The sequence below is a fragment of the Trichoderma harzianum genome, assembly GCF_003025095.1.
Source record: "Trichoderma harzianum CBS 226.95 unplaced genomic scaffold M431scaffold_3, whole genome shotgun sequence".
NCBI classification, from domain to species: domain Eukaryota; kingdom Fungi; phylum Ascomycota; class Sordariomycetes; order Hypocreales; family Hypocreaceae; genus Trichoderma; species Trichoderma harzianum.
This window is the reverse complement of record NW_020209251.1, coordinates 3,223,430-3,241,532: the sequence shown is the minus strand read 5'-3', so window position 1 is coordinate 3,241,532 and position 18,103 is coordinate 3,223,430. Positions and strand designations below refer to the sequence as shown.

Here is an 18,103-nt window from a genome sequence, read left to right as displayed (position 1 = left end):
TTATAATTTACTTTTCCAATTTTTCTCAAAATTTTATAAAGTCTGAGTTTCTTAAAATTAAGTTTATTACTTAGCCTGTTTATCTTAATGTTTACTTATTTATTTCCTCGTGTATATTAGTATAACTAAATTATATCCCCTTTCTAAAAGGTCAATCCTTTAATTCTATTTCTATCTACATATTTAATTATCCTTTATTAAATAAATTTAAGTTATTATTATAGTTTATTATATAATTTAATTATATCTTCTACTTTAATTATAGCTTTTTTAATATCTTTCCCTTACTTTAGTAGTTAGTAGGCTTTAGGTTTAAATCTATAGTTTAGGAAGAACGGTAATTTACTAATTAATTTTAATTTTATGCTATTATATGTAAGTTATATAACAGGGAGTAGTTCTACTTAATTATTTTACTTAAAATTAATATAATAATATAAATAAGTTTTAATTATTTAATTAATTCTTTTTATTTATTTATTTATTTATAGGTAGTAGACTGTATTAACCTTATAATTTATTCTTAATCTAGCTGTAAGTACTTTTTAGAATTTAAATATAAATATATTTCCTCTATCGGAGATTATATCTCCTAGTAGTTTATAGCTGCTTATAATATATTTTATTATTACATAGGCTAGTTCTTCTATATTACTAGCTTTTTTAAAGGGTATAAAGTAGGTTATTTTTATAAGTTTATTAACTACTATAAAGATATTATCATAAAGTACCTTTATAACTAGTTTTTTTAAAGGAGGTAGCTTAGTAATTAGGTTAAATAAGATTAATTTTTATAGTTATTATAGTATAGGTAGCAGTTGTAGTTATTTATATAGTTTATATTTAGAACTTTTAGCTTATTTATATATTATATATTTTAATATAACCTTTTATATCTATTTTTTAATTTTTTTAAATTTAAAGTATTAAGCAACTTACTAAATAGTTTTTTATATTTTACGGTATTTATTAAGTTTATATATATATATTAATTTTACTACTTTACTTTATAAATCTTCTAGTACTTAAATAAGTTTATTTAATATTAGGTATTTAATATCTATAGAAATATTTTCTAAATATTATTTATTTTTTTAGTTTTTAATATATTCCTTTATATTATTAATAATTAAATTATTTATTTTAATTTAGTATATAGTATTAATTAATTAAATTACTAGGTTACTATATTAATTTTTTTTTAGTATTTATACTTTTACTTCTAGGATTTTTTAAAAGTAGTTTAAATATCTACTAAGTACATTAGCGCATCTATTATCTAAGCTCCTGTAGTATTTAATTAAAAGCTTAAACTTAGAGAGTTACTTATAATACTTAACTTATTTATAAGATAGTTCTTACGTTATTATAAAGTAGGTAATATTTTAATAATCTATAAAGATTATTATTAGAAATTAACTTCCTTTATAATAGTATTTCTAATACTGTTTACTAAGTGCTTAGTATATAGCTATAAATTCTTTATTATAAATAGGGTATTTAAATTTTAGTTTATTTAGTTTCTTTAAGAAGTAGGTAATAGGCCTAAGCTTTTTTTTAGGTATATTATCTAGTTAACTAAGTACTCCTTTAATTATATAATTTAAGGCATTAGTTTTAATTATAATAGGTTTATTTAGGTTAAATATTATAAGTACTAGTATACTTATAAGAGCTTGTTTAAGGTATTTAAAAGCCGTTAAAGTATCTTATATTAATTTAAATTTAACATCTTTTTTTATTAAGTTTATAAGTAATATAGCAATTTTTAAAAAATCTTTAATAAAGCGTTAATAATAATTAGTAAATCCTAAAAAGCTTTATACTTACTTAACGTTTTATAGTAGTTCCTAATCGTTAATTACCTTAAGTTTTTTAAGGTTTATTTAAACTCTGCCTAGGGTAATAATATATCTTAGAAATATAACCCTTTATATATAAAAGTTATATTTCTTAGGTTCTACTAGGAGTTTATTATCTTAGAGTATTTATAATACCTTCTTAATATATTCCTTATGTTTTTTTAAGTTCTTAAAGTAGATAAGAATATTATTAAGGTATATAATAATAAAATAGTCTACGTAGTTTTATAATATATAGTTAATTATTTTTTAAAAGGATGCTGGAGCATTTATAAGTCCGAAAGGTATTACCTAGTATTCGTAAAGTCTGTATTTAATATAAAAGGCGGTTTTTTATTTATTACCTTTTTTAATTTAAATAAGGTTATATACTTCTTTAAAATTTAGCAAAGTGAAAATCCTTGCTTTTATAAGCTAGTCCCTAATTTCTAAAATTAAAGGTAGTAGTATAATATCTTTCTTAGTTATTATATTTAGTTATCGGTAGTTTATAATAAGTTGAAGTTTTCTATTTTTTTTAGGTATAAATATAACTAGATATCCTGCTAAGGATTTAAAGGGTTTAATATATCCTTTCTTTAGCTAGTCTTTAATTTATTTATTAAGTATTTTAAGCTTAGTAGTACTTAGGTTATAGATTTTATTAAACGTTAGGACCTTATCATTTATAAGCTTAATTTTATAATTTTATTAGTTATATTCTAGTAGTCTAGTGTTTAATTTTTTATTAAAGATTAGTATATACTAAAGGTCTATTAGTACGTTTTTTAAATATTTTAGTATTTATTAGTTTTAGTAGTATAATTCCTTAACCTTTTATATAATTAAGTTTAAAAATCTAAGCTATTTTTTCTTAAGTTTTTTAATATATTTAATTGTTTTTAGAAGCTTCTTTAGCTTTTTAAATTATATTTATTTTATAACTTTTCTTTTTTCTATATATTTTTGTATTTTTTTATTTAATATAGGGGTTACTAATTCTATCGTTAAGGATATTATAGTATTTTATTAATCCTTCTGATTTAGTTATAGTATATTTTTAAAATTAATTAGTTTAAGGTAAGTTTACTATTTTACCTAGCCTCTAATCTAGTTAATATTAAGGTTACGTAATTTAAGCTAATTATATTTTAAAAGTATATTATATTTAGTAATATTTATAATATTAAATTTAAATATATCTTTAATTTTACTAAATTAGATTATAAGGTAATTAGTCTTATAGTTAATAGTTCTATTGTTATATATGAATTATTATTTCTTAATGTTTGTAAAAGTATATAGTTTCTCCTTCTTATAATAGTTTAACTATAGGCGGTTAATTAATTAAGGCGTAATATAGCTTATTATAGCTTTAGAGTCTATATAGATTATAATTAGTTTATTTAACTATTTATTTATTAAAAATTTCCATAATTCTTTTCCTTCTGTTATAGTATTTAGGTTATAGTAGATTATATTATTAACGCTATTGTAATAATTATTACTATAAAGGTTAATATTAATATTATTTAGGTCTAAGGTAATTTATTTTAGTTTATAATTTTAAATATTATAACGTTTATATTATATATATTTAGGCTAAGGGACGTATCTAGCGGTAAGTTTATAATACTTCCGAAGGTTATTTTAGTTAATTTCTTATAGTTTATTATTATTACTATACTTTATAAGGTTAAATCCTTATTATTCTAGGTTATAGGTAATATATATAAAGGCTTGGTGTTAGTATTAGTACTTCTTGTAATAATCTTTATTATAGAGCGTAAATTTTTTTTATTTATATTCTATAGCTTTATAGTCCTTATACTATTTTTAAAGTTTAAGTATAATATATTACTTATATAGTAATAATTTACAGTTAATAATATTAGCTTTATTATATTAATTTATAAATAGTATATTGTTAATAAAGTAGATAGCTAATTCTAGTATCTTAGTTATTAGGTATTTATTTATATTAGTCTTAATATATTATTAAAACTAATTTCCGGGTACTTAGGTCTTATTATAGGTATTTTAGAGGTTAATCTATTTAATTTAACTTTATTACTTAAGGAGTTTTTTATAATTCTTAAGTTTCTTTTAGTATACGATTTTATTATAGCATTTGTTTTCTTTAAAAATACTTTAAATTCTATATTAATCCTTATATTTTTCCTAGTCCGCTGTAGTTATTTTACAAAAGTAGTAGGGTCCTTTAGGTTCTACTGACCTATATTAGTTATATATACGTTTTTTAAATTTATTAATTTCTTCTTATATTATTACTTTATAAGGGTTATACTATAATAAAGGTACTGTATTTAGAAGATCCTTATTATATTATCATATAGTTTTATCTTATTTCTATTTTTAAAGTACCTCTTCTTTATCTTTAAACTTATTATTCTATTCTTATTTATTAAGGTTTTATTAAATAAGTTATTTAATATAGCTAAAGTCTTCCTAAATAGCTTCCTTAAGTATATTTAAGGTTTATATCTTAGGTTTTTTTAGGAATTATCCTAATTTTTACTTATTACTAAAGTATATTTAGTATTTATTATTATAGTATACTAAGAAGTATAGTATATTATATTCTACTGAGGGTTATATAGTGTTAATAACTTAGTTTCCTTTAGGTTTTAGAATAAGTATAAATTTCTTATTATTATCTTTTTTAAGAGCTTAGTAATATTTCTTTACGTATTTTTTCTTTCTATAATTATAATATTTAACGTTTTTATATTATACCTTAATAATACTAAGGTTTATTAATCCTAGTTATTTATTATTTAAAGAGGTAATATAATTATTTTACTTCTTTCCTTAGTTAGCTTAGGATCCTTAATTTCACTTAAGTTAAATATTATAGAAGTTTTTAGTTTTTTCTTACTTCTGTTTTTTTTATTACTCCTAATTGTAATTATTAATTTTAATAGCTTTTTAAATATAGTTAATAAAGGTTATCTTTTTACAGTTAATTTTAAAGAGTTTATTCTTTACTTTAGGTTTTATACTATTATAGTAAACTTTTTTCTTTATTTCCTTAGTTTAGTTAACTTTAGTTAATAGGCGTAAAAAGGTTAATATATACTTACTTAGTAGTCTTTTTTAGGTAATAAAATAAAGCTTTTATTTAGCTTTTTATTATTTATTTATAATACTAAAAGACTTCTTAAGTTATACCTAAAATTCTATATACTTAGCGTAAATTTCTTTAGTTTATAATTTAAGCTTTTTTATATTAATCCTGCTTTTTTTATAATTTTATATAATAGGTTGGAATTATATTTTAGCGTTTTTAGTAAGGCGGCTTTCTGCAAAAGTAACTTTATTTTTATTATTTTTTAAGGTATATAAGAAATATCTAAAATAGGTTATAAGTTCTAAAAAGAACTTATCTATCTTACGTAGATCTTTATTAAAGGGTTTAGGCTTTATTAGTTTAAGAACCTTGCCTTTCTCTTTTCTACTGCTTTAAAGGTTCTAAAGCTAGGTTTAAAGAGCTTTAAACTTAGCTTTTATTTTATTATAATTAGCTTAAGAGACTATGTTTTTAGTTAGTGTATTTTTAAGCTTAATATTATTATTTAAATAATTACTTAGAGCTTGGCTTTTGTAATTAATATCATTTTTAAGTATATTAAATATTAGTATTTACGTTTTTGCTAAAATCTCTTATTACCCATAGGTCTAAGGTAACCGTCTAAATAAAAGTTGTTATTATATAATAAACTAGGTCCTATAGGCACTATAGGTTAGCTGTTTCTAAGGGATAAACCTTAGAGTAGTTTTATAGTTTATATTAGCAGAGTAATTAAGTTAGTAATAGGTAATTTTATTACTAGCTAGTAATATAAATAAAAGTAGATATTTATATTTTAATTTAATTATATTATAAACGCTGTATTAATAATAACTGGTTATCTAAGTATTTTAATAAGTAATATAAAGTAAACTTATATATTTAGTTAACCTGGATAAGATTAATGTATAGGATATTAATCCTTCCCTGGATTAATAAATAGTTTATTAATCTGCTGTTAGATTAAGAAGTTGTATTTTAATCTTTTCCTAATTAGTTAAAGAATTAAAGTTAATCTAATCCAGACTGACCTATTAGCCTGTTGTTGCGACCTTAAGAGTCGGGTTGTGATAAAATAAAAAGTAGTTAATAAATACTTAAAAATTAAATATTACTTTTATATAATTATTAAGCTAATAATATAAAAAACTAGTAGTTAAACTACTTAGTAATTAAGACTGCTCTCTCTTTTATATTAAAATAGTAAGTTTAAGTATATTATAACCTAATACTTATAATTATAATAACGGGCCTCCTAGGTAAGTAATACTTAGTTTAACTCTAAATAATTTAACTAATAAAATTAAAGTTATTTTAAGTTAATATAACTATATATAATTTAAGTTATTCTTAGTTAATGTAATTATAAATAACCTTACTTAGTATAACTAAATATATAAGTTTTATTTATATACTTATTTAAAATAGTTTAAATAATTAGTTATAAATATAAAATAATACTTAATTATACTTATAAAAGTATTATTTACTAATTATGTAAACTAATCCCTTTATCTTTATTAATTACCTACTAGTCTAGCTTAGCCTATCCGCTAATATAAACCTAGTATAAGGTTTATCTCTTAGGAATCCTTTTTATACTAACCCTATAGGAGCTTAGCTTGTTATAAAGTAGAGAAGATTATTTATATTTAAGTAGTATATTATTTATATTACCCATTATCATAAAGTAAAGCAATCTATAAACTAAGAATATAATATTGCTCGCTTTTTACCTACTGGGCCGAGTTAGATTTTATATAAATATCTCTTATATATTCGTCTATTTATAGACTTATTGCAAAGAGAGCGCTACCTTATTTCGAATCAGAGCCAACCTGGTAGTAAAGCATGGTCAACTTCGCGATTTAATGACGCCCTACTGTACTAAGGGGACCCCGTAATTTACTAAATTTTGTCCGTGCGCGATTAGATACTGCAAAACCTAAGCAGTAATTTACGCGAACCTGACTGGTTGAAAAATAGACACAACACGGCGCATATAGTAGTACCTATCTGAGATAACGGAGGCTCAAAGAATTACTGGCACCATGTATCGAGCAGGATAATTATTGGTCAGCAGGGCACAGCTAGCTAATTTTACAGAGCACTTTGAAAGACATCCTTTTTTTTTTTTGCTATTTTTTCCGGACTTTTTTTTTTCTTGTCATGCGATGCCATGTTTTCTGTCGCAGAAGCTATCTCTAGCCGATGCATTGTAACCAAATTGTCACACAGCTGATATCTATTTAGTTCAGTTTCAGCCCTTCTCAAGCTACCGGTTAAAGGAACGGAGACCGTTCCCTTGCCTTGGCTAGATCGGGTGGTCGCAACGGGCTTAAATGTTCAGTAAGTTTTGCCTCTCACTCTGTGGCTCATTAGAATCTCCGAACTGCTTTTCCTTTCAAAAAGTCCACCAATTAAAGGGACCCGGCTCGCATGGAGGATTGGTCCTTATCAATGTGTTGCATATGCCAACAGCAGTTTCAAATGTTATTGGTCACTCAGCTATGGATGACAATGATCTGAGGCTCCCTACTGGGATAGACAGGCGGAACAGCTGTATTGTTAAGGCGAGGGGCTGGTGATGTTTTTTAATTTTCTGTTGTAAAGCTGAGTGGGCCTCCTGTTGGACCTCGTACCGCCCCTCCACGACTAAAGACAGGATCTCTTTACTCCCTTTCGGTTGAATGGACATTAGAGAAGCGAGATAAAAAGCTTACATCAGCAATGTTTACATCTGTAAGCAGCTAGAAGGAGAATGTCTTACTTCATTGGAGAGAAAGGGGCTCAAATCCGAATATGGAGGCGAGCTTTAATTCCTTAAGTTTGTTTGTTTGTTTTATTATTAACGACCATAAGTATCTAGTTAACTAGATACACAAATCCTCATCTGGGCAATAGGTCGGTAGGAGCCAGTTTCCGTCTTAATCACCTCCACGTGGTCTTGTTCCTTCGAGACCGGCCTAGCTAGACAGCAAGCTTATCAACCAATAGCCGGAGGTGTTAACCCCTGTTCGCTACGTTTCAGTGTGATAAAGGAAAGATACAGAATTTTTATACTAGCAAGCCAGTATAAGGGAAAAAACCCCTCTCTACAAGGGGAAAAACCTAGTGTGTTGTCGTAGGCTAGCTAGCTAGTAAGCCTATAGCTGCTGCGGGACCTAGAGGTCTTCAGCGTTGTGTCTTTACAACCCGGGGGGCTTGCTTATCGGTTGGTTGTGTCTTGGGGGAAAATTAGCTGGAAAGGGTGCCCCGGCCGGACTCGAACCGACTGCCTTATACGATGAGCGCGCATAGAGCCTGCTAATTCCTTAAGATTCATAGACCTAGTATTTTTAAAGATATTGATTGCGAGGGAGGTCATAGTATTATGCGAGCGTTGATGGAGGCTGATGAGAAGAACGATATTATAGGTAGAGTAATAGAAAATTTAGTCATAAAATAGTTGCAATTGGACGACAGCTATAATTGAGAAAAAGCTTAGCAGAAAGTAAGAATAGGTTTTCAAAATCTTATCGTGTTGAGTTTCAGACATACCAGGTAATAGAGCAGCATGACGGGTAATTGCTATTTGTCCTGTTAAATACATCATACCGAACCTGCATTGAAAGCAAAAAGAACATAAATCGCAGATATCTCTCGCATTTGCGTCACAGACTAGGGAAACCACAAGGGGGCAAAACCTAATCCAGAGATTGTTCCAACCAAATCTGCTTACACGCTTTTAGCCACATGAAGAGCCTCACGGTACCTCTGGCACCGGTGCTCGAGCTCCACCCTTGCGGCTGAAGTTGTGTAGCTTTCTGCAGCCATCTCCGCTAGCTGTAGATCAGATAGACCTCCAATGTGTTCCGATGAAAAGAATTTGAGCGCTCCTTGGTCGCCCATTAATCTCTCGACCACCGAGACCACCACGTAATCTCCGAACCTTTTGATAGCCACCTTGTAGTAAGCTTTCAACACATCGTGAATGTCATTGACGGCTTGGTCCTCGTTACTCAGATGTATGGCGCTAGTAAGCTTTCCTAGATCGATAGTTTGGCATTGGCCATCTTGAAGGCCAAGAGCTTGCACACGAGCAATGACGCGCTCTTGGCGGATTTTTTCAAGTGTTTCGGCGAAATAATGGTTCACAGTCTGTAAGATTCCGCCTCGCTCGTCATGTAATAGATCTATGAGCTGACCCCTGGCTGAGACTTTTGTGGACTCAATGCGGGAAAGTATTAAGGATTCTAGAGAGGCGCGAATTGTTTTGTCTTCCTCAGTTCGACAAGACTCTAGTTGAGAATACTCCGTCACGAGCTGAAATACTTGTTCGAGATAATCGCCAGCTATTTGTTCCCATTGAACAGTTTGTTGTCGGAACAAATTGATTAGAAGTGTCGGATTGACCGTGCCAGGCAATTCTGCCCCGCGAGCGTCTCTGTATCTTTCGTGAATCCATCCCATAATGTCTTGAACACCTGGTTCAACATCCTGGTCAAGGTAATCCGTATCGACTGATCCATCGGGCTGCTGGAAGGGGAACGTGTGTCCTTTCGACCGAAGATCTTTCTCGAATTGATCTGCCAAATCACGAAGATGCATCCGTAGCTTTAATTGGCTCTTCGTATCGAGATCTGCAGCATAGTTCCCCCTGAGAGAATCTTCCACATTGCGTTGGTACCGATTCGCCAGACGCGTCAAGTACTGTCGCTGCTCCGCCGCAGTTTGGCGAGAGGCTCCAAGCGCTTCCACTTTCCGCTGCGTCTCTCTATAGAGATCTTCGATTTCCTTGACAAGGGCAGGGAATTCACGACGAATGTGTTCATATAACAATTGGCCGAGGAAAGGCTTTAAAGCCTTCACACCTACTCGATCTTTTGGCAGCGCATTCCAAGGAACTTGCTGAAAGAATCGTCTTTCGTTTTCATGACGTTCAAGGATTGTCACACCTTCTTGTATCTCTTTAGTCGACCTGTTCCGTACAACAAACCACCCATGTTGAAGATGCTCTACATTATTCTGTGCGATGTTGAGGACCTAAACCTGTAAGTTTCAGCTCACAAGACGCCTTCAACGATACGTACCCCATTTTCATCTCCAGATTGCAGTGCATCGCACTTGGTGATGATGCCAACGGTACGAATACCTGCGGGATCGGCTGCGCGAGCCATCTTGAAGACCTCTTGATTTGCCAAATTGTTTCGTGCATCCATTACTGCCCTGAAAGATAGTTAGTAGAATCCTGGCCTTCCCTTCGAAATTCTCACAGAATGATTGTCCTCGCATCTGTTGTGTAGGTCTCGATGAGTCTTCGAATAACAGACAAATCTTCGCGAGTCTGATACTTAGTAGGATCTACAGAGTCAACATGATTGAAGATCTATTTAAAAGAGCGATCTTACTGTGAAAAAGCCCCGGCACATCGACCACGCTCAAATGATGTTGATCCGGCCCGGAGATTTCGATACGCAGAATGTCGTCAGAGAAGCGCTTCGTTAGGTTCTCAATATCTTGGCCATCGGAATTGGGCAATCCCATGTATTCAGCGGCCTATTTAGCATTAGTAATGTATCCTGAGGAGCTTGAAGCAGCACATACCTCGTCTAAAACCCAAGCAAATTTAGATCCACTAAGCTCATCAGCATCCATCTGCATATCAAACTCCAGCAATCGCCTCTTTTGAGCTTCATCATCCAGACTGGAGGGGCCAGGCACAATGGAAGCTTTGACCAAAGCTTTTCCCCCTGGCGTACGATGCAGTACAATTTGCGTTGCAAAACGCGTACAGAGGTCTGAGGCAATAGGGAACGAGAGACCCGTGAGACCTTCAAGGAGTGATGACTTCCCACTAGATTGATCCCCAACCACAACAATCTAGAATGTTTTGTTAAAAGGGCTTTTGAGTAAGACTAAGGCGAAAGCTTACCTGTGGAAGCGGCAGATCCTCATTGATCCCAAAACCGCGAAGTTGATCGATCACGCGGAAGTATCGAAGGCGTTCTGGGTTATCCATTTCCTGTATATCTCGTACTGCCGTCATTTTCTTAGCTGTTTTTCTGGTGTTATACGGTTGCTGTGCGATATTTGTCCAAGATTTTTTCAGAACAGGAATGACAGAATAGAGATTCAGGGCGTCGAAACTTATATATTCCAATGTTGCCTGTTCCAATAACTCCTTCTTGCCTCTTCCGCACACATTTGCTTGCCTCTTCCGTACACATTTGCTTGCCGCTTGCGGACGCATCTCTCATGAATTAAAGAGAAATAACGCAAAAATTTGTTCGTGGGAGGATGATGAATATTTGTTCCGCAAAAGGCCGATAACAGTTGCTTCGTATCCGATCAACCCGCCTCAACCATCAAGAGGCGGGTAGAGTACAGCAGTATACTCAGAGATGGAAGTAAATCATCCTCCCCGCCTCGCGGAAACCAAAGCATCTCAATACTGCTTCGCGCTTGGCGGCACTCAGAGTTACGAAACCACGCCAGTCGACTAACGCATCGCTGCTTGTGATGTAGAATCTCACTATACATAGACCCTCAAGCCCAGACCATCAGAGAAGCGTCAGCAGACATCTTCAAGCGTAACAAGTCCAGCCAGCAAAGTCGTTTATGCTAACCCTCAGGATGGTCACGGAAAGCCTGGCGAAAAAATTAACTAACGGGTGAGTGAAATTTTGCTTACACGTCATTCCCGACTGCTTGCGGTGAAGTTGCATTCCACAGCATCATTAAGGTTGACTAATCCGCAACCGCCCTCTCCCTTATCTGCCCCACGGTAAGCCCAAATTTCGGTCTTCCATCTCGCGTTGGCAGCCAAATTCCTGGATACCGTTTAGATGCGCTCACCGACGCCTGCTTTGAGGTGGCATTTCTGCAATGATTTCGTAGCGTGCCGATATTGGCCTCGAACGAATCCGGTCACCTAAACTTTCAAGGAACATTTAGAGTTCCGATTTATCCAATCCGAGAGCCGATACGGCATCGCTAAGATGGACTAGACACTCTTCAGCGGGGAATGCCACACATGAAAGTTTCAATGAACAGAACAGTTGCGAGAATATAATTAACAAACAACGTCCTCGCGGACTTGCTAACCCACTGTGGCATACGATGGAACCTCACACGAAACATCAACAGTACTGACGTCCTCTTCAAGCGCTGGTGGTGCATTAAATTGAGGCGAGCAGTCAACCTCCAAATACAGCACGAGTTCGTTTTGTTGCGTTATGTTACATATCAAAAAACTAACTGCTTCCTCATACATGCTATATCATTCTAGAGTTCGCTTTTTTCACCTCATTCAGGACGAAGACTAAGCTCGTTTCCCCAATAGCTAGTCGAATTCCTTCCAGGTCTCTATGTCTATTCATCCTCGTGCGAAGGACTTAAAACAGCGCGCTGAACTGTTATCGCGGGTTTGGCGGTCTAAGAAGTTCTGCATCCCACATTGACTCTGTGTAAATTTAAATTCAAATTCTGAATGTCGGGCTAATTGGTACGCCTTCATACTACGCCGCAGATCCGTTTTGTAATTGCCAGCGTCTTCAGGCCGGATTCGGTTACCGGCAAACCTTAAGTGCAGGTACACTCTAGATCCTTACAGAAAGCAATATAGACAAGCATTTCGTCGAGCTAGTCTTGCATCTTGCTTGCTTGGAGAGGACGTTTTTCGCTTCCCAAGCACTCACATATAAGCATCATCTGACATACAATATACACTGGTGGAAATCTCGGAAGTTCGCAGCTATACGCCCAATCTGTAATGATACCTATGTCTACAGATGTAAATTCGCAGCGGCCAAGACAGAAGTATCTAGCTCTCAGGTCCCCTATGGAGAGCGCTTATCGCGCTCAAAAGAAAAATGCTATCGATGCGTTGCTCCCCTGCGATTCCTCGCGAAAGACGAAGCTCAAAACACAGCGTCTGGACCACTTGTCTTGCAATGAAGCATATTACGAGGTCGACAAGTCAAAAATTCGTTTCATTCCCAGCATCCGATTGGTGGGACAAGCGGCAAGACAGCCGCCAAGGGCAACTGACCAGGATTTCAGATCTATATGTAGGAGCGATTCCATCCGGATTGAGTATCGAGGCCAAGTACCTTCTCTCATACTGACACCTCGACTTCATCAAGTCATCCAAAACAAGGCATTTGCCGCCATGCGCCGTTATGGAGGGTTTCCCGATGTCTATGCAAAAAGCGGCTGGGGGCACAATCAAGTCGAAAAAGATTTCGTCATTTCCGGAAAGCACTGGACGACTGAGGTCATGAATCTTTGTCAAAAAATTAAATTTTCTCTTAGGCCTAACCTGGACTATGATCAAGGCGTTTCCGGGCAGTATAATGCATCCCATGTAGAAAAGCAGCTGATTGCGTATTTCATATACAAGCATTTGTCCCTTCCGAACCAGGTGAACAACGCAAAAGGATCAGAATCAAATTCAGAATCAGAAGATAAGCTTGCGAGACTGCTTGGAAATTTAACTTTGGCAGGAAAGAACGAGCAGGCTGCCAAAGCCAAGTTTATAGAGCTGTGGAAATCTCGCCCCCAACAACCCTTGAACCGGGCCCTCATATTGGTATCGCGGCCCGTGTGCAGCGACTGTGAGCGATTTTTAAAGCACGTAAAAATTCATATGGGTCTGCAAATCGAAATTCGGAGTGTTCAAGTACTATGTTCGTCGACTCGACTGGAAAACAAAGTATAACCGCAATATCAGCACGCGATATTGCCGTACGCAAATCGAAAGGCCTTTAGATCTAGGGAGCTGGAATTAGAGACAAGAGTATAGAATGGCTTGACTTGGACATAGTATCAACGCATGCACCAGTGATGACCCTATAATTATAAATTTCATATATAATAATTGCATATATGAATAGATGGCTGCTTTTCAGACTCTTAGGTACCATGCTGACGCCCCTTTCCAGCTTTAATATTAGCCTTGCACTTGACTCTTAGCAAAATTTTATGAAATTTCAATCTCTCTTAAATTCTCGTATTATACACATAGTACTTATAAATATTTGAACAAAACACACAGAGGAAAATCTCATCGTAATTTCTCAGGTTTCATGCCGGGATACACAAGTGATGAAGACTGCTGGTAATACTTCAGATCAATGAAATCCCAGACCGCCCCCCCTTCTTTCCGTGGGACCAATGATTTCCCATCTTCCGAGAGGCACACTTGCATTCGTTCTATTCGTTCAATGCCCATTGTCGTCGTGGATTTCACTAATACGTGTAATATTTGACCACCACTCTCATCCCTATCTACCGTGAGATATTCGTTTATCCAGTGGGAAGCCCGTTTCGCGCAGATTGTGCCGTCGTTGTCGTGACCAAGATACGTGCCAGAGACAGTGTTGCGGAGGCCAAGCCAGCCGAATTTCTTATGACAATGCCAGATGCTGCCGCCGCCAGGAATAGGCTGGAGTAAGCATCTCACGTTTCCATTGCAAACAGTAAGGATGCGGTGTGGCTCTTCCCGAGTTCGAATTAGGAATTTTCTGCCTTCTATAGGTGGATTCTGAAATGCTAGAGTAAGATCAATGGGTCGTAAATCTTGATCATCTTTGAGATTAATCGCAGAGATGGGTTCCGAAATTGTGGAAAGAGTACCCGTGGGTGTGGGGATTTTGCTTGCTGAACTGCTAGTGAAATCATACACCTCTTGCCAAGATTGGTCATCCATTATTTGGTTACATGTATCTTCAAATGAATCTATGGAGCTCTATTTCCGGGGATCACGAGGCTTAAATATTTCTCGATTAAAGCTATACAAATTTTCATGGTGCGTACTAAAATGTAAGTAATTTAGATAGAAGAGAAGCTTTTTCTTGCATTCCAAACAATTAGATATGCTTTCTTTCAGCTGACTCGAAAATGGTAAGTGGAGGATAGAGAGCTATTCCTGTAGTTTACCAAATCTACAGGTACATGGAATTCACAGTAAGGAAACGGTGCAAGCCACGTATGACGAAAGTTCAATAAATTTAGAGGCAGACACTAGCTTCGGTCAGTCCTGTACAGCATGAAACAGTAACAGTAACTCAACCGCTACCTATTCCGGTCAAATTTTGTATACTCCACTCTTGCTGAAGGCATAGGCGTTGGGTGTGCTATAATTTCGGAATTAAGAGGTATGTGGATGAATGCAGCTATGGTTTCCATCTATCACTCCAGAATCACAAATATGCCCATCAATCAAAGATATTTCTGTTTGAAGCCTTAGGGGAAAAAATCGTTTAAAAATATTCTAAATTACTATATATCTTCTATTATACCCTGGAGCCCCGACTCGTCCAGGGAGGGTTAGGTAACTTATATTTGTGTCTCCGGAGACACATGCGTTTAGCTGTATATAAGCAGTGAGTGCTATTTCTCTCTCCGGAGACAGATACCTCAAATCTATGTAAAATAGCTGTGCTGGTTTCGGTTCCTGGATGCAGATACATTAGCCGTGTGTAAAGTGGTGAGTATTAATATCCTGTCTCCGGAGACAGATGCGTTGGCTGTACGTAAAATGGTGAGTGCCGGCTTCTATTTCAGATACGGATGCATACGCTTGCTCCACTTGGCTCGAGAAGTTAAAAGCAACCCACTTGCCTTTATAATATCTCCAGTACAGAGTGAGCTATACCGCCATAAACTCAAGGACGATATTCATGGACAAAAAGGAACAAGGTTCCTCATCAACTAACACCATAAAGCGGCTATTGACAGGTAATCGCATTAATTACAGTAGGACAAGGCCGCTAAAGAGGTAAAGTAAGAGCGCTGACACAAGCAGAATTAGTGCGGTTCCATAAGCGACAGACCCTCGGGGACGCGTCGTGGGCCATGGAGCTATACTCCGGGAGTCCAAAGCGGAAAGCCGTTATGCCATCTTACGGCCTTAGCTAGGGAACAGTAACATAATTCTTTTTCCATCATCATTACTAGTAGCTTTTACAAAAATCCACCCTAGTCCCACTAAATACTCCATACTCCGCCATTAACAGATATTTCATGCCGCCTATGCCTGCCTTAAAACTGCTCCCAATTTCCTAATGCGTAAATCTAACCATTATGCAGATTCAAGACCTAAGCCATATGGTTAGAGCATTCATGGAAAACATCAAGGGCTGCCAAACCTACCAAGTGCCTGAGCAATCGCAACGCCAACGCCTAGGGCAGAGTTTGGGTTCTGGCCAGTAATGACCCGCCCATCAACGACAACATGCTCCTTCCAAAGCGCATCTGCTTTGACATAGCTGCCGCCCACCCGCTTGATTTCGTCCTCTAACAGAGCAGGCATGGCCTCGGACAGCTTGATAGCATCTTCTTCCGCGTTGCTGAAGCCAGTGGCCCTGCGGCTACTGAGGAGCGGTTTCCCGTCTACGATGGTATTAACGAGAGCGATAGGGCCATGACAGACAGCCGTAATAATCTTGCCGGCATTATAGAATTCCTCGATCAGCTTAATGGAGTCCTTGTCGTTAACGAGGTCGAACATAGGCCCGTGACCACCAGGATAGAAGATGGCATTGAACTCGGATGCCTTTTTGTGAAACTCCCTAAGGGGCGCTGTTTGCTCCCAGAGATTCTTCTTGTTTTGGTGGAACTTGACCGACTTAGGGTCCTTGAAATTCTTCACCGACACCTCGTCTATTGGAGCAAGCCCACCAGCGGGGGAAGCAACGACGATTTCAGCTCTGGGCTTCGCCTCATCCGGACCAATCAAGTGGTAATAAGGCCGGGCAAACTCAGGCTGAGAGCTGACGTGTGAGCGATAGTTTCCAAAGGTCAAGGGGCAGCGGCTAGGAGACTAACCAAGTACCACCCAGTGGGTGCGCCGTTATCCATCTTGGCTCGGCTGGTGAGAACGAAGAGAATTCTAGGAGCAATGTTGAGCGATTGGGAATGGGATGTTAATGCGGTTGATAAAAGTCTGATAGACAAAAGAATGATGGAGGGATATGCCTCAACGAATGCACGGATCGCGCTTGCATTTTATACTTGCCATACTTGCCATACTTGCCATACTTGCCATACTTGCCATACTTGCCATACTTGCCATACTTGCCAGATAGCGGTAGGGCAAGTCTTTGCACGAGATTATCATGAATGCACTGACGTACGTCATAAAGCCAACCGTTCCACAACCATTGCAATTCTTTCGAAATAGTCTGCTCAATAAGCATAGCCCGCTTATGGAATCTCTGAAGACATAATTCCATAGCACTTGGAACTCTATAGCCATAATCAATCATCGCTACCTTTGTCTGCTTTCTAAGCCCATGGTGGGGCAGAGCGCAAACGACGGAAGTTGCCGCACTAGGTGACAGGACTATACCGCGGGGTCCCGACTTGCCAAGGCAGGCTTAGGTAAGCGATATGTCCGGCACCAGAGATAGAAACATGTTGGAGACAGATTCATTAGCTACCTGTAAAAAAAAGAGCAAGTGCTGTTTTTTTCATACTAAAAACTTAGAGAGAGACAATATATTAGGTCGGATTAACAATGGGGTGAAAACAAGGATTGGACCAGAATGGCTGCTAAACTAGATCAAGCATTAGGTTTGGGATAACTATAGAGCTAGAATTCTTTTGTTTTTGTCCAAATAAAGTTGGTAAAAAGCAAGGCTTGAGAACTTATGGGGCCTGGACTTGGATTCAGATAGAATAACACGAGAAACCGTAGTGAAGCAAGAGACCAGATTGTAAGAGCAGAAACTGGAGGATAAGGGGTCCTGGGCTTTAATGAGACGAAAGATAAGATTCAGAATATACACGTGTATTAGGTTCATAGTTGCCGTTTTGGACTTTCCACCCGGGCGTAATGAATGAATGAATGTACTAATATACAAATGAATTTTTTTTTTCGAAGTACTATAGCCCAACGCCAATAATAATAGATTTTGTAATATTACCAAGTAATACAGTATCTATCCCGTCTCGTTATGTAGCAATCTTCTCATTAACATAGTGTAGGATACCTACTATTGTACTCTTGTTACGACCCGACTCTTATGGTCGCAACAACGGGGCTTACAGGGTAGGCCAAACCGGATTAACGTCGCACCGACATACCAATCAAAAGAGACTCATCAACTCGACCATCGAGTCAATGAGTCGACTCGACAGACTCATCAATGAGTCTCATGAGACAGCATATCCGACTGGATATATA

At 35.7% G+C, this 18,103-nt stretch overlaps 6 protein-coding genes across 6 annotated transcripts; 1 reads left to right on the top strand and 5 right to left on the bottom strand.

Annotated features, from left to right (window-relative positions):
* Positions 1-545: 545 nt before the first annotated feature.
* Positions 546-791, bottom strand: M431DRAFT_79684 (hypothetical protein; the record flags this gene model as incomplete). Its single annotated transcript, XM_024922853.1, has 1 exon — positions 546-791. A coding segment is annotated over one exon (246 nt), but the record flags the coding sequence as incomplete, so codon positions are not given.
* Positions 792-8,358: 7,567 nt separating this feature from the next.
* M431DRAFT_505945 (hypothetical protein) lies at positions 8,359-8,549 on the bottom strand. The gene has a single exon (XM_024918727.1). It carries the CDS (start codon positions 8,522-8,524, stop codon positions 8,366-8,368), a length of 159 nt encoding a protein of 52 aa, XP_024778121.1. The 5' UTR covers positions 8,525-8,549; the 3' UTR covers positions 8,359-8,365.
* A 100-nt stretch (positions 8,550-8,649) lies between these two features.
* On the bottom strand, positions 8,650-10,960 carry M431DRAFT_3404 (hypothetical protein; the record flags this gene model as incomplete). The annotated part of the gene is made up of 6 exons (XM_024914413.1): positions 8,650-9,957; positions 10,005-10,140; positions 10,188-10,275; positions 10,323-10,470; positions 10,519-10,794; positions 10,847-10,960. 6 exons carry the CDS (start codon positions 10,958-10,960, stop codon positions 8,650-8,652), a joined length of 2,070 nt encoding a protein of 689 aa, XP_024778120.1.
* A 1,659-nt stretch (positions 10,961-12,619) lies between these two features.
* On the top strand, positions 12,620-13,756 carry M431DRAFT_505942 (hypothetical protein). The gene has a single exon (XM_024918726.1). The coding sequence runs from the start codon at positions 12,695-12,697 to the stop codon at positions 13,631-13,633; it is 939 nt and encodes a 312-aa protein (XP_024778119.1). The 5' UTR covers positions 12,620-12,694; the 3' UTR covers positions 13,634-13,756.
* A 119-nt stretch (positions 13,757-13,875) lies between these two features.
* Positions 13,876-14,628, bottom strand: M431DRAFT_505941 (hypothetical protein). Its single transcript, XM_024918725.1, has one exon. The coding sequence runs from the start codon at positions 14,621-14,623 to the stop codon at positions 13,979-13,981; it is 645 nt and encodes a 214-aa protein (XP_024778118.1). The 5' UTR covers positions 14,624-14,628; the 3' UTR covers positions 13,876-13,978.
* Positions 14,629-15,833: 1,205 nt separating this feature from the next.
* On the bottom strand, positions 15,834-17,183 carry M431DRAFT_14936 (hypothetical protein; the record flags this gene model as incomplete). Its single annotated transcript, XM_024912795.1, has 4 exons — positions 15,834-16,014; positions 16,069-16,681; positions 16,744-16,807; positions 16,939-17,183. The coding sequence occupies 4 exons, from the start codon at positions 17,181-17,183 to the stop codon at positions 15,998-16,000; spliced, it is 939 nt and encodes a 312-aa protein (XP_024778117.1). The 3' UTR covers positions 15,834-15,997.
* Positions 17,184-18,103: the final 920 nt, after the last annotated feature.